Source organism: Podarcis bocagei (genome assembly GCF_964188305.1).
Source record: "Podarcis bocagei genome assembly, chromosome: 7".
NCBI classification, from domain to species: Eukaryota; Metazoa; Chordata; class Lepidosauria; order Squamata; family Lacertidae; genus Podarcis; species Podarcis bocagei.
Window position 1 is genome coordinate 53,702,572 of NC_138132.1, and position 26,281 is coordinate 53,728,852.

Genomic DNA, 26,281 nt, shown 5'->3' on the forward strand with positions numbered 1-26,281 from the left:
CCGGGTCTGATGGGCGTTGTAGTCCCAACAACATCTGGAGAGTCAGGAGTTCCCAATCCTCAATCTGCTATGACTGGCAGTGACTCTCCAGGCAGGAAAAAAAATTCTTTCCCATTCTCTATTACCAGATCCTTTTCACTAAAGATGCCAGGCACTGAACATGAGACCATCTGCATGTATAGCAGCTGCTCCATCACTGAGCTATGTCCTAAATAAAAATGTGGATATGTGGATATCTGGGTCATTTACGAGATGGAATTTTGGGCATTCGACTTTCTGCATATGCTCTGCCACTGAACTGCCCCGTGCACCACAATAGTGTTCACTATTACTCTGTGGCTGAGAATTCATGCACTAAATGGCAGCTCAGATCAATATTTCTTTTTTCTTTTCTTTTCTGGGTACAGAAGTTCTGCATGGCAGCTGTTTTAGAGAGGGTCTCACAATATACCAGGCCATTCTGTTACTGGCCTTCAGGTAGCCATCATGGAACAAGGAAACTGCGAAGGGAAACTCCAGTGTGATACTGCTGAATTGCAGCTTATCCAAAAGTTACATTCTGTTTGTTTGGGTCTGAAGAGAGACCGAGCTAAGCTTTACTGAGTAGAACTCATTGAAATTAATGGACCTAACTTAGTCATGCGCATTAATTTCAAGGGGTCTATTCTGAGAAAAGTAGCTGAATGGTTTCCTGTTCCATTCCGCTGGAATTTAACTCCAACTTTTACACCCCGTCCTTTACCTCTATGCATATCACTTGAAGCCCAGGAGAGGGTCTTCTCTGTGGTGGCCCCTACACTGTAGGACTCTCTCCTTGCAGAGGTGCATCTGACACATTCATTTGATAGTTTTCACTGCATTTTGGAAGACTTGCCTCTTTCCCCTGGCTTTTGACAGTTGTTTTGTGGGACACACCTCATTTGTTTAGTTGCACTGTTCTGGTTATTGTTTTACTCTTTTTTTGCAATTGTGATTGTTTAATGGTTTTTTTCAAATAACTTTCTGCCCTGGGACCTTATGGCAAATAACTGAGAATCACACTCCATGGATGTGATGGTTCATGGCAGGCACAAGAAGCAGGGCCTTTTTTGGTGGTGGCTCCCCTATGTGACATGCTCTTCCCCTTGAGACTCACACCAGTGGCTCCCTTCTAACCTTTAGGAAGTAAATTCTTCACTGGGCTTGTGAGGACTAAGTTTATTTTAGCCATGCCATCCAAAGAAGCTAAACTTTTATCAGGACAGATAAAAGTATGTACCTTATTCACAGTGTGAATAGTTAAACTACAGAATTCACTACCACAGGATGGATGCTTTTAAAAAGAGGATTAGAGAAATGCATTGAGGATAAGGCTATCAACAGCTACAAGCCATGATGGCTGTGTCCTACTTCCAGTGTCGGAGGGAGTATGCCTCTGAATAGCAGCAGGTGGGGAACATGAGCAGGACAGTGCTATTGCACTCACACTCTGCTCACTGGCTTCCCAGAGGCATCTAGTGTGCCCCTGTGAGAACAGGATGTTGAACTAGGTGGGTCTTTGACTTGGTCCAGCTGGGCTCTTACTATGTTCTAATCTGTACCTTATTTTAAAGTGGCATTTTATTATTTTGATGTGGGTTTTGCATGGAGTTTACTGGAGCCGACAATTGCTTTGGAGATCCAAAAGCAGAGGTGGAAAGGAAGCACAGGGTTCTGCGGGATAGTGGTAACATTTATTTAATAATTCCCCCAATGATCAGTAAAAAGAATCTGGTAACTTTTAATACGTTGAATAAACACACGCGTGCTAGGAAAGAGCTTTGTTTTACAAAGGCAAGGCTGGTTCTTTCCCCAAGTTTTTTGATATGGGGCAGCTTTAGGCCTGTGAATGAATAAGCAGAAGCCACTCCACCGTCACTCTGCAACGACAGCAAGCTGGAACGGTCCTGCTCAGATAATTAGGAACATTAGATGCTCCTAAAGCTCACAAAAATATGGTTGCTATGTAAGACCTACTCTGGTCCCTTGTGGCTCTGAACAGGTGCGTGACAGAAGAGAAATGTCAGCAGGCGAAACTTTCCACTGTTACTGCATCTTGGTGGCAAGGGAGCCTCAGCTGTTACACGCACCCTGCCTCACATGTAGCTGGGATCCCTGCCAGAAAGAAACGGCAGCAGCTCCTAAACAAAAAGACATCCTAGTGAGTGAGCTTCAGATCCCCAAGATATGACTAAATAAAGCAAAACACAAATACTTGAGTGTCTGGGGGGTATGGCCTCCTCCTCCTCCTCCTCCATCATCCTTATCAAGCCAAAGCATTTCCCAGGAAATCAACACATTCCTCGTCTCTGGGGTAATGCAGAGGCTGGAGTCTGAATGATTCATTGAGTTTGCAAAGGCTGCGTGCCTGGGCATATTCTGTTCAATTAATCAGTGGACGACCACAGCTTTTTACAAACTAGCATTATGGGGGAGAGTGGATCAATGATGCATTACGACGTTCCTAATGAGTTCCTGTGATTTTGCAAGTGCTGGGACTTCAGTTGGATTTGAAGGCCGCTCCTACGGATTTTGGGAAAGTGCCTTGATCTATTCACTCACTGCCACTGTGATTGTTCACCTGGAAGGGCCATAAATTAGTGGCTATAGCATTTTGTGTGCTGTCCCAGACAACTGCAGATAAGATAGGGAAAGACTCCTGTCTGAAAACTTAATCGAGAGACACTGCCAGTCTGATCGGACCAAAGCTGGGGAACCTTTTTTTCCAGCTCGAGGGCCATATTTCCTGCTGAGCAACCTTTGAGGGGCCATATAGCAGTGGTTGGCAGTGCCAGGGGCAAAAATGGGAAGAGCAATGAATGTAAATTTTACCTTAATAAATATTTAAGATCTCTTCCCACCTCCATCCCCCAGCTGGGAAAACCTTACACTGAAGACAGCATAACACCTTTTATATTGTTCAACTGTAGGCCTGCATTTTAATCATTGTTGTAAGCTGCTCTGAGCAATGCAAATGAAAGGGCAGGTTATAAATCTTTCAAATAAATAATAAGAATCCAGAAGTCAGATGATGCTTTCCTTTCAGAAGCCATTAGCAGAGCACACAATGCTGCTTTCATGTGCCCAGGTGATTATAAAGCCCACATATCTGGGAAGGAAGCAGAGTGTAGCAAACTTTGGAAGCCAGTATTTCAGTGCACTTAGTGGGAACCCCTGCGAGCAGAAAATAAAGGTAATGCTAACAGGGTTTGAAAAGCAGAGAGAAGAGGCAACCTGCATTATGCCTTTGACTCTATTGGCCCATCACGCCTTCTGCTCTTTTGTGAGCAATCAACCTAAACATGAATATCAGCAAAGCTGTTAGTTAAATGCAAGCCAAGCAATATCTCCATCTGTAGAATGTTTTCCAATTGACAATAAAATGCAAGTTGCCACTACATTAAAATCTCCTCTATGCACTGCACTCAACACACACTCATCATTTGGCATCATCAGAGGACTTCAGATCATTACACAAAGAGGGAGGGTGGGACCAGCCAACTGCATGCCAGGCCAAGGTTTAGGGCGAAATGAAAGCTGTTTCCTGAGAGCAGAAATTTTTAAAGCGGCCACCTCAGATAATGATGCATTCATATTGCGGGCTCTGTTCTGCCTTCTACCTTCCAAAGCAGTATAGTCTAGATTTCAGAACCAGGAGAATTCCTCCATGCTACAACAACTAGGTGTTAAATTTAGCTCTAGTAACAGTTGTCACATTGGGTGTGGGGAACCTGTAGCCCTTTGGCTGCAGTTAAGACTCCCATCAGCCCCAGTCAGAATAGACACATCTGGACTACATACTCAGAATCACAAATCATTACAAAAGCCATACTTATTTCATTGGTTTTATTTTCAAGGTGATGGGGGGGGGGGGAGGAGCAAGGAAATGCAGGTGGTCAGCTAAACATTTTTTTCTCCCAACATAAAACCTCAAACCATTTCTGCTTAAAATGTAGAATGTGTTATAAATAAAGGTTAAGCTAATACAGGGTCTGTAGGAATAGAAAAGACAAACAAAATACATGTAAAATAATGACAAGGAAGATGCCGCACCCCTTCTCCATCAAGAGGTAAATGTAGAGAGAAAAAGAAAAGAAAAAACCCTAAACTGACACATGTAAGCATTTTAAGACTCTTTTATGCTACAGTATTATATTACAAGCCTTTTCCGACTGGGCAAAAGTGGCTCAGTACTAAGTGTAACTGTTTGAAACTCACTTTATAAAGACTGTTTGCATGACATAAAGGACGTTAACAAACAGGAGTGCCTCCCATAAAAGACTTTCAGGCATGTTCATGAGCAATTCCTAATCATTTCAACGCAGCTTTGATTTGAGCTGCGTCCCATCATATTTGTGTGTCTATTATTATTTTTAACTTCTGCAGTTCTTAAATACAACTATACCATCACAAAATGGCTGCAGTCAGATGCAACGACAAATTTCAGACTCACACATTCCCTTCCTCCATCGGAGGGGAGATTAAAATTTCTCTTGCAAGCTTACAGTAAACCACAGTTCACTGTTTCATCTGATCCCTGGCAAACTATGATTTCTGCAAACCAGAATCCCTAGACAGGTCCAGACAAAATAGAAGCTATGGTTTTCTGCAAAACATGTAGGAGGAAGGGAGAAGGTGAAGAGGGAGTTCATGAGCCTGAGGCCAAAAGCTGTTGTGCTCATAACTATGTCTGAATGTAGTCAGTAAAATGAGAGGAACTGAAATTTATAGTTGTAACCTTGTTTATACCACATGGGTGTGCATTTGTACAGAAGTTACAAGGTTCTTCTAACCACAAGGTTAAGAGAAGCACTCCTGAAACAAACAACAAGAACAAAGAACAATCCTGCAACTCACTTTTTTTTTTAAACCACTTCAAGACACAACAAGCCCTTGGAATGGGCAAACCACTCATGGTGAAAAACGACCAGGCTCATTACATTTGAGTCTGATAGGCAGAAAAATTGCAGCATTCTCAGAACGACAGAGAAACTTGGCAGCATCTGGTGGGTATATTGCTTGTCAAGCTATTGTTTTCTTCCTGTGCAGCATGTCATAGCAACAAGTACGGTGGCACACAACACCCAGCAGTTAGCACTTAGAACAACAGCTCTCAAACTGGCCACGTATTTTCACTTATAGTTATAGATTTGATTCTTTAAAAAATAAAACTAGCAATTAACTCTCTGGAAGATATTTCATAAATCTTAAATCTTTTAAAAATTACTCTCTAAAGGTTATAAAAGGTTAGTCAAAACTTTTTAATATGAATAGCTTGGATAAGTGGATCTAGTTCCCGGCTGGAGAATTACAGCAACGTATTATGCAGAGGAGAAGAGTCCACAGAGGAATCTGCAAACTACGGTTGGAACCTCAAGGATTCTCATTAAAAAGATTTGACTGCATAGTGACACATCCTTTTTCTCTCTCTCTCTCCCAAATGATGTGTCTCACTCATTGGCTTTCCACATCACTTGAAGGAACCGTTTTAGTACTTTATTTACATTCAAAAAGTATTCATCTCCCCCTTTTGTTTCTTCTTCAGCACAGTGGAAATGCCAACAAATCAAGTCAATGGGAGACTCCCTAGCAGAGGTGCAGGACAGCTTTATTAATCTCTGGATTTGTCCAATCATTCCGGATGTCATCCAAATGATTATCAAAATCTACTAGTGTTTCATAGGACCGGCTGTCCAGAAGTGAGGCAGAGATCCTCTGGGCTTCTGACCAGTCTTCACAGTAATCACTAGGAAGCAAGAAAAAAGTAAAGAATTAATGGTCCTCAGGAAGAACCAACCAGCCTCCTAGTCCACTGGAGTGAAAGCAAAGGAAAAATCTATCAGCAATGCATAATGACAAGCAGAGGGTCAGCTACACTACGAACTAAAACAAAAACAAAAACCACTTCAGTCAAAATGACTCACCCTGAGGAAACCTGGGAGTTACAAGAGAGGTACACCTGTTTGAAGTATCTGCTAGACAGAGCTACAATTCACACAGAGACCTTATTCAGATGCAGTGCTACATCTATGACTTAAGTGTTGCATCGATGAACTCGCTCACTTCACTTCCCTCTCCCTTCTCTTCTTCCATCTCATTCACAAGGAGATACAAAGCTTATGCTTCTGTTTTTAACTAGGCATAGTACAGAATTATGTTCAAACCTTGACAAACGGTGGCCAGTCTTAGTAATGGTTTATTAAAAGAGGGCAACTTCAAACCGTGGTTTATGAATCTGGCTTGTTTCAGTGAAAGCTTCTGATCGCCTCCTCCTGCTCCTCTTGGTGGCACCTTCTCCAGCCTGATGCTCCCCTGACATTTTGGGCTATGACTCCCAACAGGCTACTGCCAGCATGGCTGTGTTGGCTGATGGGAGTTGGTAATTCTACTATCTGGAGAGCACCAGGCTGGGGAAGGCTAGGCTGAACAAGAGCTTAGTGTTGCATCCTAACAAGGCCAGTGCCAGGGGCGTAGAGAGGCATGGCCCTTAAACTGTTTCACATACCATGGACAGGCCCTGCACATTATTTCTTCATGTTAGAAAAGCTCTGGCGAGAGCAGAAAACCTTTCAAAAGCTGACTGTGATTAGTTCCCAATGGATGCTACTCTGGTTGTTTCACATCTGAACCCTCCTTCCTCTCTTCCCCCTGCCCCACCTCCATGCCTAACAATTTCCTTTGGTAATACGTTTCATACACTATGTTGCTGTTCTGAGTTTGTTGGCTTTAGTTTGAAATATTATTCAATTAGGCAGATCTGAAATTTTATTAGGTTAACACTGGATCTAGGTCATTAAAATTTTGTTCTTTATTTATCAAGTTGGTTTGGGGATAATAGCAAAAAACTACTTTATTCAGCTGCCCAAACTGACTCCTCCAGATGTTTCAGAATAGAAGTCCCATCAGTCCCAGACAACCAGCACAGGCTGAAGAAGGCTGAATTAATTCATTGTTTGGATTTGCTGTGTGCTTGTATTGATTGTACATTATATATTTTTGCATTGACTGTTTCATACTCATAGCCAGCTGCTTATTTTGGAGGCATTCCAAACTTAGGCTTCGTTTCAAGGTAAAATATACTAAATATAAAAATGTAAATGCTGCTTAGGAGCAAAGGTCTGTTCTATGAATACTCACAAGTGCGGGTCTTTGCATCTCCATTTGTTTTCGTGATGTTCGTACACGTGAACAGTCGGTTCTATGCACTCCATTGTAAATTTACTATTATCCACCTGATGCAGAACAGAGAGAGGGAACAGAAAGCTCAGTGGCAGAATGTCTGCTTTGCATGCAAAAGGTCCTAGGTTCAATCCCTGGCAGCTCCAAGTAGAACTGGGAAATGTTCCCCTGCCTGAATCCCTGAAGAACTACTGCCAGCCAGTGTAGGCCAGGTATGGGGAACACCTGTCCTCTCTACCTGGTTGTCAGGGCTCTCCCAAGTCCACAGACCCTGTTGAACCACACCTTCCACCAATCCTGCTCTGAACCCTCCTTGAGTGTTTTTGCCTTACTGGAATGCTTCCTTGAATGCAGATCATACTTCTTGCTTGTCTGGATGGAAGATAAAGAGGCCTACTGTACAAGGTAAAATTCACAGCTGCAGTTCCATCAACTTTTGCCTCTGGCTCTTGGAAGGTTACTTAGGAGGAAATGCAGCTTTTGAGCCGAAAAAGATTCCCCGCCCTGGTGTAGACAGCAGTGAGGTAGATTAACCAATGCTCTGAATCTGTAGAAGGGAGCTTCCTATTCAGAAAAGCATTCTCACCTAGACACATACACTGGAACAACCTTACAATTTATGCACTGGAAATGGACCCTTGAAATTAAGTTGGAAATGTGGAGAATGAACTAGAAACGAACTCCTGTTAAAGTAGTGGTTTTCAAACTTTCCACCTTCAGGGAACTCTTTCCAGCTTGTTTTGTCTGCTGAGCAATCCATGATGGCCAGCCACAGACACCTAGCAGGTTGCAAAGGATACCTGGGCATGTTTTAAGGGCACACACTTGTTTAATGCAAGGCATAATTTAGGCCTGTTAACCATTGGCTCCATGGTGACATTGTGCAATCTAGAACACATCCAACAGTTTCCCTGCAGCTATACACTGCAGGTATAAATCCCATAGTGATGGGGAAACAAACTTTCAAGGAAATAAGCATCATCATTATTAATTCAGTTTATTAGTCAATTAATATGATCAGGATGACAGCCAATAAAACAGTATTAAAACAATCCACACTAAAACAATAGCTGGTTGCTAGTTCTCAAATAGCCAGGGCCTCAAAAAGCATTGCTGACAGTGATCTCAATACAAAGGCACATAGTTGTAGAGCAGGGGTGGGGAACCTTTTTCAGTCCAGGGGCCACATTCTCTTCCAAGCAATCTTCTGAGGGCCACCTGCCACTAGTAGGTGGGGCCAGAGGCCAAAGTGGGGCAATTAATATGAATTTTACCTGTGCAGAATAGGCTACTTACTTCACTCTCAAGACACCTCTCTCTAGTCTCCATCCAGGCAAGCAAAGTTCAAGGACATTTTCCAGCTAGGCAAAAACACTTGAGGGGGGTGCAGAGCAGGGCTGGTGAGGGGCATGTCTTGGAAGAGTCCCAAAGGCCAGAGAGAAAGACCATATCCCCTACGTAGTGGTTCCCAATCTCTTAGAGAGAAGGGAGTGATCAGAGTACCCAGGTCAGAAACAGTATAGGGCTTTGTTCACCATTACGTCTTCTTGTTTTACTTTAAATAAATGGAAGAAACTTGAGCAACTGAAGGATTTTCTGGAAAACAGTTCTGAAGCACACTGCTTTAGGGTGATGGTGCGACTTCATGGTAGCTAGGGAGGGTTGTATTACAAGACTTGCAAATAACTGAAGCACTTACATTTCAGAAAATGTAATCTAAGCAATTGATGTCATTAGCTATGGCCATGAAGTGTACACTAAAAGAAAAAAGGCAGCGGGGGGTGGAGGGGCCAGGGGAAGGATATTACGTACCATTATGAGGGCTGTGTCGTTGAAGCCTTCTGCAATCCTGGAGGCAACCTTTTCAGCAACCTGGTTTGGACTACAAAAAGCACACAAATTACTTACAATTCTGCTATTCTTCAAATCAATCATAATGAAATTGGAACACTTGAATGAAGAGATGATGATAAGATGTCCGATGATGTGCTCAAGAGGAAACGTTTTATACGGCCTAAAGCAAGAATCGGGAACCTCTGGCCCTACAGACGTTGTTGAACAACATCTCCCTTCATCCCGAAAAACACTCACCACACTGGCTGGGACTTACTGGACTAGGAGTCCAATGACATCTGGAGGGCAACAGTTTCCTTAACCCTGGTCTAAAGCTAAACCAGATTTGAAATAAACTGATGGTGGCTGGGCAGTGCCAGTCCTCTATTTTGCTCACTCCTCCTGGCCAACCTCCTGTTCTTGTAACAGAGACATGGGATATGGGCCTCATTGCATCAGGCATTAAGCAAAGCCTATAAATTAAAATAAGGCTTCTGCAACCAATCTGGTGCCTTCTGGATAATCTGGACTACAATTCCCATAGCATCAGGTCAGGGATAGCTGGCCTACACATTTAACTAAACCAATGGTAATAGCTTCCCCTTAAGGAGCCCTGGGAATTATTGTTTTGCAAGGCCACAAGCACAGAGCTACAGGAAGAATTTGCTACTAGGTGTTTTGCTACGGTTAGCCTTTGATTCGGTTCTTTCTTTCTTTCTCTCTCCAAGTCCCTCTCCCTTTATGTGGCTCATGTCCATTTTTGAATGGGTCGCAGTGGCAAGGTGGTTGCAGCAACATACCTGGCATCTTTCAGACGTTCATTAGCCTGATAGTACCCGGCTATTACATAGCTATTCTCTTTGCACCATGAATCAATCTGAAAGAGGACATAAATAAAAAATCCGTAAGCATTCAAAACTCAAAGCACTGGCTAACGTCACACAGACCGGAGGGCAGGGGGTGCTAGCTAGTGAATTAGTGGATTGAAATATCGCCACTTTATACCTATTAGCATGGGAAAACATGCCTCTCTTTTGAGAGCTGGTGCAAGGACAAAATGAAAACTTTTGGGCTGCCAGGGTACTAGGTAAAAAATCTATTTCTCAAATGAAACATTATTGCTGTTAATCATTTCATTAAAAACTTTAAATTTATGTTCTATACAACATATAACTTGCTCTCCTACCCCGGTGAAACTGGCCATGGCCACTGGTCCCATCACCTCCTGGCAAATAGAAGGGGAAGAAATGGAGGCAGTGAGAGATTTTACTTTCTTGGGCTCCATGATCACTGCAGATGGTGACAGCAGTCACGAAATTAAAAGACGCCTGCTCCTTGGGAGAAAGGTGATGGCAAACCTAGACAGCATCTTAAAAAGCAGAGACATCACCTTACCAACAAAGGTCCGTATAGTTAAAGCCATGGTTTTCCCAGGAGTGATGTATGGAAGTGAGAGCTGGACCATAAAGAAGGCTGATCGCCGAAGAATTGATGCTTTTGAATTCTGGTGCTGGAGGAGACTCGAGAGTCCCATGGACTGCAAGAAGATCAAATGTATCCATTCTTAAGGAAATCAGCCCTGGGTGCTCACTGGAAGGACAGATCATGAAGCTGAGGCTCCAATACTTTGGCCCCCTCATGAGAAGAGAAGACTCCCTGGAAAAGACCCTGATGTTGGGAAAGATGGAGGGCACAAGAAGAAGGGGACGACAGAGGACGAGATGGTTGGACAGTGCTCTCGAAGCTACAAACATGAGTCTGATCAAACTGCGGGAGGTAGTGGAAGACAGGAGTGCCTGGCGTGCTCTGGTCCATGGGGTCACGAAGAGTCGGACACGACTAAACGACTAAACGACTAAACAACAACAACATGTTATTTATATTGATAGAATTTCTATAATGCCAAATCATAGAATACAGTGGTGGCATTAAAACATGAAACATATTTTTTTAAAAAATGAAGGGGTTAAGGTGACTGGCTAATAAAATAAAATAAACAACTGCCAAGGCCTGTTGGCATAAGTCTTCAAGAGAAGCTTGAAACTCAAATGTGACGATGCCTGAGGAATCTTTGCTGGAGTGTTCCACCGCACAGAATCTGCAACACTAAATGCCCGACTTCTAGTTAACACGAGTCGGGCTTCTGTAATACAGGGAACATTTTATTTCCATTGTACAAAATATGAACTGGGTGGCCATGGACAATCTGCAGGGTAGGTGGGACAAATTCGGGACTCCTGGATATCAGCCCAACTCTCTCATAAAGCTGTGGAAAGCCACCTCAATGAGCTGTCTCCAAGTTCTACTCAGAGGAGAAACACTGAAATTAAATATCCTAATTTACTCATGCCCACTAATTTCAAAGGATCTATTGAGTAGAACTTAGAAAGATATAAAGGGTTTTATCAAACTATCAGTGCAGTGGATGCAGGAGATCTGGGTTCAAAGTTATCGCTTTGGTCCTGGATTTAACTGTGTGTTTTTCTGTAAGACATTCGCACGGTCTCAGCCTGCCATGGAGACAGTGGTCTACTAGGGGCTGCTGAAAGTGGTCAAAACAAACACCATGAAATGCTTTTTCTAACTGTAAGTGCTATATGCCTGCCATAGCAATTCCTTTCCTTTACAGATAAGTTGGGATTCCTGAAGCCTGACCTGGTTGACAGACACGTGGAAAAGACAAGCCAGAGAAGGACTTTTATGGAGAAGTAAAATATGACAGCATAGGTATGCATAAGGAAGGGGAGAGACCATCTTGCCCTTCCTCTGGTCACTTCATTAAGCATGGAAGTGAAGGGGCAGAATGAGCGGAGAGGGGTCTTAGGATGTGTGTAGAAACATGGAGTGGGGTGGGGTGGGAAGAGGACAGACGGCACAAGTCAGAGTGGAGGGAAATCCTTGTTCTTTTGTCCCCTACTCGCTGTGCAGAATGAAGGGCTGGTGGACTCTGGACTTGCTAGTACTCTCATGGGAGAAGGGGCGAGAAAACTGGTCACCAGCCCCACTCTAAAAGACCCACATTTAAACTGCCCAGCAACCAGGGCTGTGGGCTTTAGCAGGAAGAGCAACATGATACTCGATTGGTGATAAGGTGCAGATTCTATTGTGTCTACTCTGAACCCCTGCTGCAACAGTCACTTTAATTAGTGAAGATATTTGCATAATATCATTTTATCCTAATGTATCATCTGATCTGCCACAAAGCTTTGTTAAAATACCCAGTGAGAATTAAAGGGGCAAATTCATCTTGGGTGTTATGAGGCAGGATTTAAAGTGCTGCATTTATCCATATCAGATTTTGGCCCAGTTTCAGTGGCTTTTGAATATATCCCCATATTTGCTACTCACAATAAATGTAACTGCTTAAGATAATCCAGTGATTTTGGGAGGTGGAAAAACGAGCTAGCAATTGTGCTTTTTGCTGTCAACTACTATCTTAAAAAAATGGGGGGAGGGGGAATTAAGTGGATTGCAGAACATTTTGGATGCTGAATTCCAGCTTCCTGCAAAACACATCAATCTCATGGTTAGCAGAATAATTACAGCCCTGAATTAAACTGTCTAAAAGCCGAACGAAGCTACACAAATAATCTCTTCTAAAAGAATGACATGGATTTATGTGTTTCATTAAATTGTCATTTGCTGGCATTGTTATACTTAAAGAGCCAACTGCTGAAGTAATCATAACCCCCATTTCAAGGGTTTATAGATGCCATTTTAATTGCCAGCAAGTTGAGATCTTTTAACTAAAAACTAAACAGCCGGATAAAACATTCTTGCTCACAGCAAACATTAAGAAGCTGATCTGAAATTTTCCTTTTGCTATTCTATAGGAAGCTCAGTTTCTATTCAATTTTAGGGGAGCAACAGAGAGAGACAGCTCTGCTCTGGCTTGTTAGCAACAGGTTTTTTTTAAGTAACAGTTTATTGGGTTTTATAAACAAGGATCATATGAATAACAAATTATACAAATAAATGGACCAAGTCTTCTCATGTCATTTGTACATCACAAAAATAGCACAATAAATTTGCAGGAATATCTACAACATATGCTTCATTATTAGTGGTCAAAGGGGAAATAGGATAGAACAGAGTAACAGATAACATTCAACATCGCATAGCTAAACCCCTAATCAGGAGCCCTTGTGGTTGTGCTTAGATTAAGTATGAGTAATAGTCATTTTTCCTCTTATGTTACCAATGAAACAATCTAAAGTGTTGAACATTAATGAGTGTGGGAGCACAGTTCAAAATGAAAATAAAAATTTATGTTTACATTTTAATTTCGGTCAACCAGACTGAGCCAAATGCTGATGGGAGGTGGGGTCATTTTCAGGAATACTGGCATAAATTAAACCATACCAGGGTAAAGTCATCTTTCTTGATCTGTCCATGTGCCAGCTGTAATTTATTTCATAATCTTGCAAGGACGGCTGTTTCCCAAACTGAACCTCAAAGTTCAGTTCTTTGTCCTACAGCTATTTTTCCATATTTGAATGTAATGACATTTACTTAAGTGTAAGGAAAGCTATTTTATATTGGCAATGTGTACACATCACCAAGCACGTGTACCTGCCTTAAAACAAGCTTTGCCCTACCAGGTGATAAAGTTTCCTCATGACAGCTCAATAGATGTGCTTTGCAGATGGCCAGGCACAGTTGGGAAGTAGTTCTCAAATTGCTCCTTGCAATTCCCAAGAGTTAACTGTCTCATTTGCCACAAGTACATTTAGTTATTTGTGGCCTTAATACAAATGCACAGACAGCTTTCGCTGGGGTTCTGTGCATGGCAGCCAGAGGCAATTTTTATTCCCAACAAATGGCCAACTATCAACAAGCTTGGCCTAGTGACCCTTGGCTTGGCAGAGGAATCAATTTTAGCCTATTCCCGTGGCATATCTGCTTGGCTCATATGGTTAATTCATCCTTTGTTGATTGGTTCATTGTGGCCTTAACTTTGTAAGTCTATCATTATGCATGGGGCGGTGGGAGGACTGGTATGTGGATCACCTTCCCTTAAAATAAGGCCTTGTGTGGTTTTTTGAGTTCTCTATTACTACTCTGCAACTCCTTAAGTATTCTTGTACCTTGACAATAATCTTAAAAGGACAGGATGTGAGCAAAGACTCTTCCTTGGACAGAATAAATATTTCACTGGGAACTTCTGCTTTCTACACTTTCTCTCAATACTGTATCTCCTTCATGCACCTGCTTGGTTGCTCCTATCCTTTAGACTTCAATCTTTCTAGTGATGGTCTCAGCACTGCACTTTGTGGCTTTTGGCCGGACAAATAACCAGGACTGCTGGACCCAAGTTGATATACACATTTCATCTTCTGGCGTTTCTACTATCAATCAGCAAATAGGCTGTTAAATCTGAATGCCACTTACAAAACCACAAGGCAGCACAATAAAAAGTTACGCAAATATGGATAAGCACCTTGGCTTTCTAAGACATCTCGCACTATCCTTGATTACGTTTGTCAAAGCTGCCACAAACAATATTTGCATGCCACATTGATTTGCTAATTGATTAAAGTTTGACAAATCCCATCTCAGCTTAAAATGCACAAATACAATTTCTTCATAATTAGATTGTTTGAAGACTTGCAGCATTTCATGAATTCTGCAATTATTTCAATTTCCCATTAAAGCTACAAGCTGATTTTGCAAAGATTTCCATTTGGTAAAAGTCAGCGCTGCCACAATGCTCTGTATACCAAAGTGATTCACTGCCCTTAAAATTCAATGTCCATGGTGCTCTTCATTCACCTTTGTACTCAGGAACACAACTTATTCCATTGCTGCCCAGCCTCCTCTAGATGCTTTTGGTTTAATTACTCTGATATCAGAGGGGCTGTGAACACACTGGTTATTATCTGAAGAGATATCACAGGCTATGCACTGTCCAGGTGGCCAAAATGTTTATTGTTTTCAATGCTTGATTTATAGTGCACCCATCAACAGATTCCCAGGGTGAATTACAAAAAAAGTTTTTTAAAACCACAACAAAAAATTAGAACAGGAACATTAAAACATCATGTTAAAAAGCAGTTAAAAAAAATATCAGCCAGCAAAACTAAAATGAACAGCAAGCACTGCAAAAACAGTATGAAGATCGCCCTTCCCAGACATGGCACCCTTCAGATGTTTCAACTACAACTTTCATGAGCCCCAGTCAGCACAGCCATGCTGCCAGGGGTTGATGTAAGCTACAGTAAAAAAATATCTGGAGGCCACCAAGTTGATAAAGACTAAAGATGAAAAAGCTGGGGGAAATGAAAAGCTATTTGGTGCCAAAATGTCATCAAGGTGGATGCCATGTTAGCATTCCAAAGTTGGGTTCCCATCACTGTGTAGGTCCTTTCTCCTATAGTCACCCACTGCCCTTAGATGGTGGGAGCTCAAAAACAAAAGCCTCCTTTGAATATCTTAGTACACTGTATAGGCAGACACATGTTGAGACAAAAGGTCTTTCAAGGTATTGTGGTGTGATGCTGTGAAATATTTAACACAAGGACCTTTGTACATTTAGCAGTTGCATTGCCAAGGACCGTTGGGCAGGTGCAGCTTTTCAACCCCCCTTCTGTCCTGTAACTGCTGAAAGTTCAACTTCTACAAACCAATGAAAAAAGTATAGAGGTGCTAACTTTGGAAGCATAATATCCTCTGTGCTAGACAATGGGAAGGGTTATTAACAGGTAACATGCTGAAGGGATGTGGCCAGATGCCCCTGGGAAGGCCACATATCAGCTCCCCTCTGTTGTTTGTCCTCTGCATGCATGTGATATCCAAAGGTATGCTGCCTGATCATCTGTGAATTTGTGTAGAAGGCAGCCTTCCCCAGCCTGGTGTCCTCCAGATGTTTAGAAATACAGCTCCCACAACCCCCAAATTCTGACCAACTAGAGTTCGAGGGAGTTATACAAAAGTCTGGAGGACAGTTAGGGGATGTTATTATAACAGTTCATCTAGCACCGCACCCTCAATTTCTCATAGTGGGTGGGTGGATGTTTAAGGAAAGCCCAAAAGAAGCTCCCCAGCAGCTGTCTTTCTAAGGCCTCTTCACGGGGAGGTTATATATAGGCCAGCATCCTGTTTCCAACATTGGCCAGCCATAGGTTTTTTGAGGTACAGAGGTAGCAGTTGCCTTTCTCATCTGTCCCATTATGTGGCACGTTGAGCTATATTGCCTACAGACAGGGAGGCCCCATTTAGTTCTTATAGTCAACAGCATTCAACGGACATATCTGCCATGAATTAAGGCAACAGACCCCCTGCTTTGCTGTTTGCTCCCTCCCCTCAATCTGACATTTAGAAGTATATTACCTCAGCAGTTAAGAAAGGCCGTAAATCAACTGCATCACATATAGAAGCAAGGCCCCAGGCTTAATTCCTGGTGTTCCCAGCCAGACAATGTCAACAGTACTGAGGTAGAGAAACCAATGGAGTGACACAGTACAACTGACAACTTCCTATGTTAACCCTTCATTCAGACCCATGAGAACTAGAACCTTACTTTTAGGGGAAGGGCTGTGGAAGACCCCATGATTTACATGCAGAAAGTCCCAGGTTCAATCCCTGGAGTCTCTAGGTAAGGCTAGGAATGTCCCCTGCCAGAGAGATAATACTGAGCTAGATGAAGTGAGGATTTGATGTTCATTATAAGGCATAGAAGCTCTATTCATCCACAGGTAAGCCTTCCCAAAAAGCAGCAAACAAGTTAAGGACCAGTTTCCCATTGAGGAGTAAAGAAACACAAGAAGCTGCTTTATACTGAGTCTTAGTACTGTCTACACTGATTGGCAGCAGGCTCCCCAGGGTTTCAGACTGGCAGGAGTGTATGCTTTCCCAGCCCCTACCTGGAGATGCTGCTGCGGACTGGACCAGAAACCTCCTGCATGTAAAGCAGATGCGCTACCATGGAGTTAAGACACTTCCCCTAAAAGTAATATAAGACGCTAGTCCTCATGGTTGTGAATAAAGGGTTTAAATGAGAATATGGGAAGCGGCCTTACATTGAGTCAGGCCACTGCCCCATTTAGCTCGGCGCTCACTGACTGGCAGTGACTCTCTAAGGTTTTAGACGGGGAGGAGTCTTTCCCAGCCCCTACCTGGGAAACTGAACCAAGAACTTTCTCCATGGAGAGCAGGTGCTCGACCACGGGGTTAGGGTCCTTCCCCTAAAATCAAAGCAAGATACTAGTCCTCGTGGTTCTGAATGATGACAATGTGAGGCCTTTATACCGCGTTAGACCCATTGGTTCATCTGCCTAGCTCAATTTACTGTCGATGCCTCCCACCCCACCCGCTTGGCAGCCCCCCCGGCCCACCCACCAGCGTGAGCGCCACCTCCAGCATGGGCGCCAGGGCGAGGCTGCCATGGAAGAGCGGGATGCAGTCCACGAAGAGCGCGTGCGCCGGCAGGTGAGGCCCCGTCGGCTCCCTCTCCCGGCCTCGCTGCTGCTGCTGGTGCTGCGGCTGCTTCTCGGCCACCAGGAGCCCGTTGACGGCGCAGTGCGGGTACTTGGCGCCGTGGAGCACCATCTTGCAGTAGGCCTGCGTGCTCAGCTTCATCTTGGCCGGGCCCCCGCCTCAGTCAGCACAGCCGTCGCCGCTGCTGTTTCCTCCTCCTCATGTGGCCCCGCTCGGCAGGGGCAGCTCCGGCCTCCCTCACGACCACCGCCGCTGCCCGCTTCCGGCTCCAGGGGCCCGTCGCCAAGCACCAACCGTAAAGCTGGGAACGGGGAGGAGGGGGAGCGGCGCAAAAGTGTCGCGAAAGGAGCCTCTCCAAGTCCCATAGCTGAAGTACATAGGAAGGGTGGCGAAGGCCCTTCTAGCATCATATCTATGGTCTTCTCTAGTTCCGCCTTCTTTACCTCCCGTCATACCCCGCGGCGAAAAAGCCAACCTAAACTTGTTCCTTTTTTTTTTTTGGAACGCATAGAGTTACGGATCCATTGTCTACAAACAAGGTTGCTCGGTTATTTTAGACGGCCCTCTCCCGTTTTTCCCCTGTCTTATGTGGGATAAAACAGGCAAGAGATTCCGAGGAAACAAAGGAGGAAAACTCTGTCTTTTTTTGGGTGGCATCTAAAAAGCTAGCAAATTTTATTATGGCATAAGCGTGCATCTGATACGGTGGGCTCTAGTCCACGAAAGTTTATGGCACAATTTCTACTAATCTGAAGATGCTACAACACTTTTTGCACTCTCTCTTTTGTTTTGCTGCAATAGACTTGAGCTGCAATCCTAACGCCACTTACCTGGGAGTAAGACCCACAGAATTCAAGGAGACTTGCTTCTGAGTAGACATTGTTAAGGATTGCTCTGTTACTCCTCTGTAAAGTGGAGAAAATAAAGTACTTTAGCGTAGCTACGTTACTATTAGGCGGGATATCTCTCCCTCCCCGTAAAGCAAAGAGAGCAGTTAACAATGCATCTAATTGAGGTCTTATTTATTGTGAACGGCACTTTGGAAACTTACTCTCCCTGCCCCTCCTAAATAGGAAAAATGAAGAGTGACACACACAATTGTCTGAAAAACCACCTTCTAAGTTCTAAGTTCCTTTTGAATTTCTTTTTTGCCTTTCCTTCTTCCAATAAATTTTTTTTTGAAGTTTTTGGTAGAAAGTATTGCTACCCAATCACAGGTAAACAACAGTTCTATATTTCTCTGTCCTTTTTCTATAGCAGACTTCACCTACTACTAGTAGTTTTGGACTACTAGTAGTTTAGGGTAGAAAAGACAAGGAGCGACTTTTAGAGGTGTCTAAGGTTATTCACGGTGCGAAGTAAGTGGATAGAGAGAAGATTCTCTCTTTTCATTCTGGAAGGTCAATTCAATGAAGCTGGATGTTCTTGATGTTAACGCGGAAATCACCCCATGGGGTAAACGATACCTGGTTACTTTACATTTTCCTATATCTATGTCTTTCGTCGTATCCCGTCATGCTTCGCGGCAGAAGGCTTTAGGCACCGCCTGGGAGGAGGGACTTCTGCCCTCTTGGCGGCTTGCTCCGTCGCTATCCCATGCTGCCTTGCGTTTCCGCTTCCCTCTCCTTCCCTCTTTCCGTCCTCATTCTCCGGGGTTTAGAGGACACGAGCTGCCTCGGGTTTGTGGTGGCAGGTGAGGGAGGGGCTCCGCCTCCACGGAGAAGAGTGAGGGGGAGGGCCTGTGGCGGGAGTGGGGAGTTGCGGGGAGGAGGGGGAGAAGGAAGGCATTCTGCTTAATTGGGGTTTCCCGGTTGAATGGGGTATCCTGATTGGGGTTGGTGATGGAGAATGGAAAAGATGCTGGTAGTTGCCCTGGGAGAGACGAAGGGGCAGGCAGACATGTCTCCCTTTGCACGCTTACCTGGGAGTAAGCCCCATTTCACCCATTGGGGTTTAATGGACCAACCCTTATTCAGGGATAAGCCCCGCCGATCTGAATGGGGCTTGCTCCCAGGTAAACATTCAGAAACATTTTAGCCCCGCCTCATGCACAGGATGCAGGAAAGTAAAAGTGCCATTGTTTACACCTATACCCTGAATGTAAGCCCTGCTGAACTTAGTAAGACTTAATAGCCCAGCCTTATGCATGTGTCTAAATCCTGCATTATGGAGCCTTATTTGTGGAAGTAATCAGTGCTGAAAGCTTCTCTGTCCACTAGCCTGTTGAGTACAGTGGGGCTTACATCTGAGTATATATGTTCAGGGTTGAACAGGAGTGGGGTGCTTGTGGCCAGCTAGATGGGACTCAAGGCAGCTCACAACATATTAAAAACATCCTTACAAAATACAAAGAAACAAAAACAAACTAATTAAAAACAATAGTTAACAAACTTAAATACAACAAATTTAAAACAGCATTGAAATAACAATTGCTCTTATAGCAGCCAAGTGGTCATCATTGTCTGCACCTAGTTTTCAATGACCTGTCTGAATAGGAAGGTCTTAGCCTGCTAGAAGAATGATACCAAGGAAGGAGCCAATCTATCTTCTGTTGGGGGAGAATTCCACAATACGGGAGCAACCACAGAAAATGCTCTCTCTTGTATCACCACCTCCATGCTTCTGATATTGATGATACCAAGATCATTATGATTTATTTGTTAGATGAATTGGAACAGAGTTGCATTTCCCCTTCAGGCTACTTGACAACCTGTTGGGAAGACACACGGGGCTGCAGTCCTATGCTTGTTTATCCATTAAATGTGTGGGATGCCTATTGCCCTTCTTGCAATGTATATATGCAATTGCTGCAAACATATTGAAAGCAGAGCATGGAAAATCCCAGGTATCTGTTGTCCCAGATTGTATTAAAAAGGAGGATGCGGTGCAGAAGCTTACATTCAGTTTTAACTCTGTAGCTGTAACCACCCTTCCCCCGATTTTTTGGTGTCACCTGTGGGTAGAAGATTTTCCCTTCCAGCTCTTTGTTTGTGAGAGGTTGATTAGTAGAATGCAGAAACTGTTGGTAGTCCTTTCTTGTGAGAGGAGATGGGCGTCTGTTGCTTGTTGCTGCCTTCTATTCTTATGCCCTTAAAACCTAAGTCTGCATCTTCTCCAAATGTTACTCAGTAGGCTACATTTTGGTTTGCTGCATGGTCATTAGAGTTGTGAGATTCCAGCACTGTATTTTGTAAGAAAGACAATGCTGCAAGAAATGACATGTGGACAGTGTTTTGCAAGAAACTGCCAATGGTACTTGTAACACAGAAGGAAAAATGCATTTTCTGGATTCAGTCTGATATATAACGTTGTACCTTTTTCTCTTTCAGGATGTTGACTTCTCGGGCATTTAGTCTTCTTGGCAAGCGGGCCATTTCCACTTCAGTCTGTGTGAGAGCCCATGGGCATGGTAAAATGATGGCTTATTATTACATTTTTACCCTACCTCTCTTTGAAGGAGCTTAAGGTGGCATACAACGGTCTTCCCCTTCCCTGTTTTATCTTTACAATAATCCTGTGACATTGACTGGCCCAAGACTATCCAGTGGGCTGTCATGGCTGTGTGGGAATGTAAGCCTGGGTCTCCCTGATCCTAATCCAACACTCTTAACCACTACCCCATCCTGGCTGTCATCTTAGCTTAATTATCCTAAAACTGTTCACATACGTTTAGTACATTTCAGCGTATATTATCACAACAGCTCCTTTAAAATAGATTAGAGTGACAAATAGTGACTTTCCCATACAAGTGAGAAAAGCTGAATGGCTTTAAATCTGCCACATGCCCTATTACAGCCTATCGTCTGATCCATGAATGAGGAACCTGTGACCTTGATATGAAATAGAACCCAACAACCGCATCATGGGCAATGGTCAGGGATTATGAGAGTTGTAGTCCAGTAACACCTGGAGGGCCACAGGTTCCCTGCCCCCCATCTATTCCATCATAATGACATAATGCTTCCAGAACTAACTTATTTTTCTTGTGGGTCCTCTTGTGTGAAGGAGGAGGAGGAGTTTGGATTTGATATCCCGCTTTATCACTACCCGAAGGAGTCTCAAAGCGGCTAACATTCTCTTTTCCCTTCCTCCCCCACAACAAACACTCTGTGTGGTGAGTGGGGCTGAGAGACTTCAGAGAAAGGTGACTAGCCCAAGGTCACCCAGCAGCTGCATGTGGAGGAGCGGAGACGCGAATCCAGTTCCCCAGATTACGAATCTACCACTCTTAACCACTATACCACACTGGCTCTCTAAAAATCCATTGTATTTAAAGTCTCTGCCTTTCTTAAGAGAAATTAAAAGATGAAACTGCCCAGTGCAAATTTTAGTGTGTGCCCTTCTGCTCTGATACCTTTGTTTGGTTTATGCCATTCCAAGCTTCCTGGGATTGTATCTGTGCGAGACTTCTCTTATTTTCCCTGCCAAACAGGTATTGCAAAAACGGAAGATTTCAGCCTGCCAGCTTACACTGATCGTCGGGATGTTCCATTGCCTGAAGTTCAGTTTACAAAAAGTCTATCTTCGGAGCAGAAGGCCCTGAAGGAGAAAGAGAAGGCATCATGGACTGCCCTTTCTTCTGCTGAGAAGGTTGCATGTAAGTATTTATGGTTACGGTGGGCTGTGTTGGAACAGGGGAAAGCAGGGTGGCAGGCAAAGGTGACTTGGCTAACTTTAAGCTTCAGCATCTCAATTGCACCCTCTCTTCTCCCCACCTTTCAGTGTACCGCATCAAGTTCAATGAGACCTTTGCTGAAATGAACAAGGGGTCATCTGAATGGAAGACTATTCTCGGTGGGACACTCTTCTTTATAGGCCTCACTGCTTTTGTTGTCATTTGGCAAAGGATGTATGGTAAGTAGTTGGCATTTAAGGAGCATCTTAACCATTAAAGGTGTCTCAAGTGAGAAGTGTATGTCTTATGATCCCAAGAGTAAGGAAAGAGGTGTGTGTGCATGTGCACTGGGTAATATAGAAGAACTAAGCAGTTACACTTGCAGGTGTATTTGCGCCAACATATGGCTCTTTTAAGTCATTGAAGAGCATCATTGCTATGCTCTGGCAATTTACCTAAATCCATGTTTTCTCTTGGGAAGCTGCTTTGGCAATTCAGAGTTGTCTTTTTTTATAATATGATGGCTGTACTTGAGGCAGCTTAATGGCCAACACAACAGCGTATGGGGCTATTCACTCTTTTTCATGCCACAGGTTCTTGGCTTTGGATCTATAGCAGGATATGGGAGGCCCTGGGCAGAAAAACACATTGTGTTCATCTTTGTCATAATAGGGACAGGCAAATCTCGGGTGTCTGTCTATCTTCAGGTAGATCTGTAGCTGATCCCCATCTCCAATAAGCTTATAGGGGCAAGAGGGCCTCAGATGGCTTATTTTCCAGACTTCCTTTTAAAAGATGGGGTGTGTATAACTTCACAAAAGTTGTTAGCTTAGCTGCTTGCATTTCAGCTACATAAATTATTGCCGTCTCAAGCAACAATAGAGCCAAACATTTGTTAAGCTTTCTTGCCTTAATTACCTGGAGACTATCTGGTTTGCCATTAAGAGTTAGGCACCTGACTGTGCAGAAAAAAAGATTTGATCAAATAATAGTTGGGTATTATATAGCACAAATTTTTAGAACAGCAAAATATTTAAACATCAAGCCTAATGATGATATAATTACAAGGTGTTTTTTGGGTAGTATCTTAAACAGTGAAACTGACTCTAAAACAAATACAGTGGTATCTTGGTTTAAGAACAGCTTAGTTTATGAACAACTTGGATTAAGAATGCTACAAACCCGGAAGTAGGTGTTTTGGTTTGTGAACTTTGCCTTGGAAGCAGAACATGCTCCGCTTCTTGTTGAGTGTGTTCCATTTGTAAATTGAGTCACCTGCTGCTATGGGAAAGCACGCCTTGGTTTAAGAACGCTTTGGTTTGAGAACGGACTTCTGGAATGGATTAAGTTCGTAAATCAAGGTACCACTGTAAATGAATTAGAGTAACTACTTGGTACTGTGCACAATTCATTAACATTTCTATAGGTTTTCATCCTTTTTGCACCCAGGGCTAGCCTACAGTTTCCTTCCTTTGGGAGGAAGGATGGAATATAAGTTCAGTATATAAAATAACATTAAATTAGTGATTAAGTAGAAGTCAGTTTTTAGAAGACAGGCATGGTACTGCATCAGACTAATTCTCCAAGTAGGATTACCTTCAACTGTTTTTTGTCTCAATCTGTGTTGTCAAAATAATCAGTACGTTCCTGGCTAAGGCAGGGCAAAGGAGCAAGCTGCATTTGCTCCTGCTATTCTGACAAAGTTTGCCCTAATCAGATTTTAAGAACTTAATACTGCCATCCACATAATCATATTATTGGTTTCATGGGATATTTGTCCACAGTCATTTGACAGGTGTGTCAGTGATTGAATTTACAGAAAGTAATTCCCTTCTGTTTGTTGTGTGCAGTCCTCACTGGCTGCTACTGGGGCCAGCCCTATCAATGGCCAAAGAGGTAACTTCCTCAGGCAGCAGATACTGAGGGGGGCAGTAATGGTATCTCTCTCACACACAACCTGTCCTGTGCCCTTTAAGCTAGGCTGCTTCCCTGAGGTGTGGAGGACACTGCTCCATTGCCAGTGTTGGAAGTAAGATTCAGTGGCTAGTCTAGTTAGCTTTGGTACTTGGAATGGGGGTGAGTGAGCGAGTGCCATATGGTCAGTGGAAGCAGGACCCTTAGGGTGAATGGGGCACAGCCCAACCAACCTTAGTTTGCCTTCTTTCTTAGAACCAGTCGAGGGGTGGCCTACCTGTCATTAGCTCTGGCTCCACCTAGGCAGCAGCCTCCACTACATCTTGCCCTTTGCGTTGGGCAGCAAAAGGCCTTGGGTGGACCTCAGCTGCCATGCAGTAAATTCTGGGAACAAATATCTGTTAACATAAAACTAGATTTGACTGTCCTCCACCAGGGCCAGGGCTTTTTCAGTGATGACTCCGACCTGGTGGAATGCTCTGTCCCATGAGACTAGGGCCCTGCAGGACTTGATCTCCTTCCGCAGGGTCTGTAAGACAGAGCTATTCCACCTGGCCTTCAGTTTGAATTAGCCTGATCCCTTATTCCCTTTTCCCTTTCCTTTTCTATGAAGAAACCCTTCTGGGACCCCACAATTAAGCTCTTCCTTGGTCTCCTTGCTGGCCCTAGTAGGACCAACTTAGTCAGTTAGCCCTGGTGATCATTTGATGTCTACTGACTGGGGTTTCCACCCCCCCCCCCCATGACCCCTGAATTTTAGAATTTTATTGACATTGATGCTGCATTTATGTTGTATTTTATGCTGTTTTAATACATTTTAATCAGTGTTTTATATTTGCTGTTAGCCGCCCTGAGCCCGGTTTTTAAACCAGGAAGGGTGATATATAAATTTATTATTTATTTATTTATTTATTTATTTATTTATTTATTTATTTATTATCTAGCCGAACGATGTTTGTGAGATGTTTTCATGTTTTAGTTCTGAAGGCAGAGCAGAGGTGGCTTTCAAATGTACCTGGGCCAGATAATGCTGAGAGAGCATCAAGCTTTTGACTCACACAGAGCATTGTGTCTCTGTTCAGATGTCTTAAGCCAGATAGCGGTAGTTGGATGCTAAAATATAAAGTCTCTAAATGACTTGCAGTCATCAGATGTGCATATACTTTTTATTTATGATTATGAATCTCCTTTCACATAAGCCACAAAACAATAAAACAAACTTACAATAAAAACAACTAAAGTAGTTTTCAAAACAGTACAAAAAAACACACCGAAGAGAGACTTAAAACATATCCTGCAGGAAAAAGCTTGTTGAAACAAAAAAATATTCAGTTGTTTGCAGAAAATACAAATGGAGGGTGCCTGTCATATCTCTACTAGGATACTGTTCCACAAAGCAGTGACAGACGCACTTGAAACCCCTGCTCTGAGTTAACTGTGGAGTGGGCTTTCATCTCTGCATCCTTTCGGGAAGCAAATAAGTTCTATTGTTTCTAGGCTTGGGGAAAGCTTGGATGGAATGTACTTCTTACTGTTGGCAAATTGGAGATGTCATGAGCTTATTGTAATTTGCTTTTCAATTTACAGTTTTTGGGCCAATCCCTCGCACTTTCACAGATGAGTGGAAGGCCATGCAGACCAAAAGAATGTTAGATATGAGAGTGAACCCAGTTGACGGCTTCTCGAACAAGTGGGACTACGAAAAGAATGAATGGAAAAAATAAATGCACTCCAGGGATCGCCACTCCTGTTCTGGCTTGAAATGTTGAAACCATTCCTTCATCTCCATGTGACCTCGCTGCTTCTGTGTATGGGGAAGAAAATACCCCTCTATTGAAAGAGAAACCTTTAATAAATGTTTGGTTTGCTTGACAAGTTTATTCTGCTTTGTTCTAGGGTCCAAGGAAGTACAAATTGTCCCTCTTGGTATATTTTTAGATGTAAAATCTACACAGCAAGATTAAAAGTTGAAATTAAAAAAAAGGACTTTGTGACCATCTCTTGATGATAATCTTTAAAAAAAATATCTCTGGGGGATTCTGGCTGCTGAAATACCAAATGCATCTTATGTCATCCAGCAACTCTGGAAGCATCTAGTGTGCTGATGCATATTTAATAAGCACTTAGTGCTTGGAGTTGTCAAACCACGGCAGCAGAAATGGCCTGGCAAAAAAACCGATTCTGTGTTTTTTTGTTTTTTTTTAAAATATTTTTATTGGGTTTTCACATTTTATGTAAACACAAACAACACACCAAAACAGACATAAAAAACAACGAACATGAATA

The 26,281-nt window shown here is 43.1% G+C and overlaps 2 protein-coding genes across 3 annotated transcripts; one reads left to right on the forward strand and one right to left on the reverse strand.

The window, feature by feature from the left end:
* Nucleotides 1–4,388: 4,388 nt before the first annotated feature.
* EMC8 (ER membrane protein complex subunit 8) lies at nucleotides 4,389–18,873 on the reverse strand. Of its 2 annotated transcripts, XM_081201306.1 has the most exons (6): nucleotides 18,817–18,873; nucleotides 18,297–18,371; nucleotides 9,831–9,907; nucleotides 9,010–9,079; nucleotides 7,156–7,250; nucleotides 4,389–5,764 (listed from the first exon to the last, which is right to left on the reverse strand). In XM_081201306.1, the coding sequence occupies exons 1-6, from the start codon at nucleotides 18,856–18,858 to the stop codon at nucleotides 5,605–5,607; spliced, it is 519 nt and encodes a 172-aa protein (XP_081057432.1). In that variant the 5' UTR covers nucleotides 18,859–18,873; the 3' UTR covers nucleotides 4,389–5,604. The 2 variants fall into 2 exon arrangements, with proteins under 2 accessions (XP_081057432.1, XP_081057431.1); XM_081201305.1 differs by lacking the exons at nucleotides 18,297–18,371; nucleotides 18,817–18,873 and adding an exon at nucleotides 17,368–17,773.
* Nucleotides 18,874–19,027: 154 nt separating this feature from the next.
* Nucleotides 19,028–25,870, forward strand: COX4I1 (cytochrome c oxidase subunit 4I1). The gene is made up of 5 exons (XM_081201309.1): nucleotides 19,028–19,159; nucleotides 20,796–20,875; nucleotides 21,899–22,063; nucleotides 22,189–22,320; nucleotides 25,583–25,870. Exons 2-5 carry the CDS (start codon nucleotides 20,797–20,799, stop codon nucleotides 25,717–25,719), a joined length of 513 nt encoding a protein of 170 aa, XP_081057435.1. The 5' UTR covers nucleotides 19,028–19,159; nucleotide 20,796; the 3' UTR covers nucleotides 25,720–25,870.
* The last annotated feature ends 411 nt before the right edge of the window (nucleotides 25,871–26,281 follow it).

Coding starts and splice junctions, on each gene's coding strand:
- EMC8 (XM_081201305.1), bottom strand. CDS start 17,607: ATGAAGCTGAGCACGCAGGCCTACTGCAAGATGGTGCTCCACGGCGCC. Junction 9,908..17,367: donor TGGAGGTGGCGCTCACGCTG/GTGGGTGGGCCG, acceptor GTCCTCTTTCAG/ATTGATTCATGGTGCAAAGA. Junction 5,765..7,155: donor AGATGCAAAGACCCGCACTT/GTGAGTATTCAT, acceptor CTTGCTTCCTAG/TGATTACTGTGAAGACTGGT.
- COX4I1 (XM_081201309.1), top strand. CDS start 20,797: ATGTTGACTTCTCGGGCATTTAGTCTTCTTGGCAAGCGGGCCATTTCC. Junction 20,876..21,898: donor TGTGAGAGCCCATGGGCATG/GTAAAATGATGG, acceptor CCTGCCAAACAG/GTATTGCAAAAACGGAAGAT. Junction 22,064..22,188: donor TTCTGCTGAGAAGGTTGCAT/GTAAGTATTTAT, acceptor CCCACCTTTCAG/TGTACCGCATCAAGTTCAAT.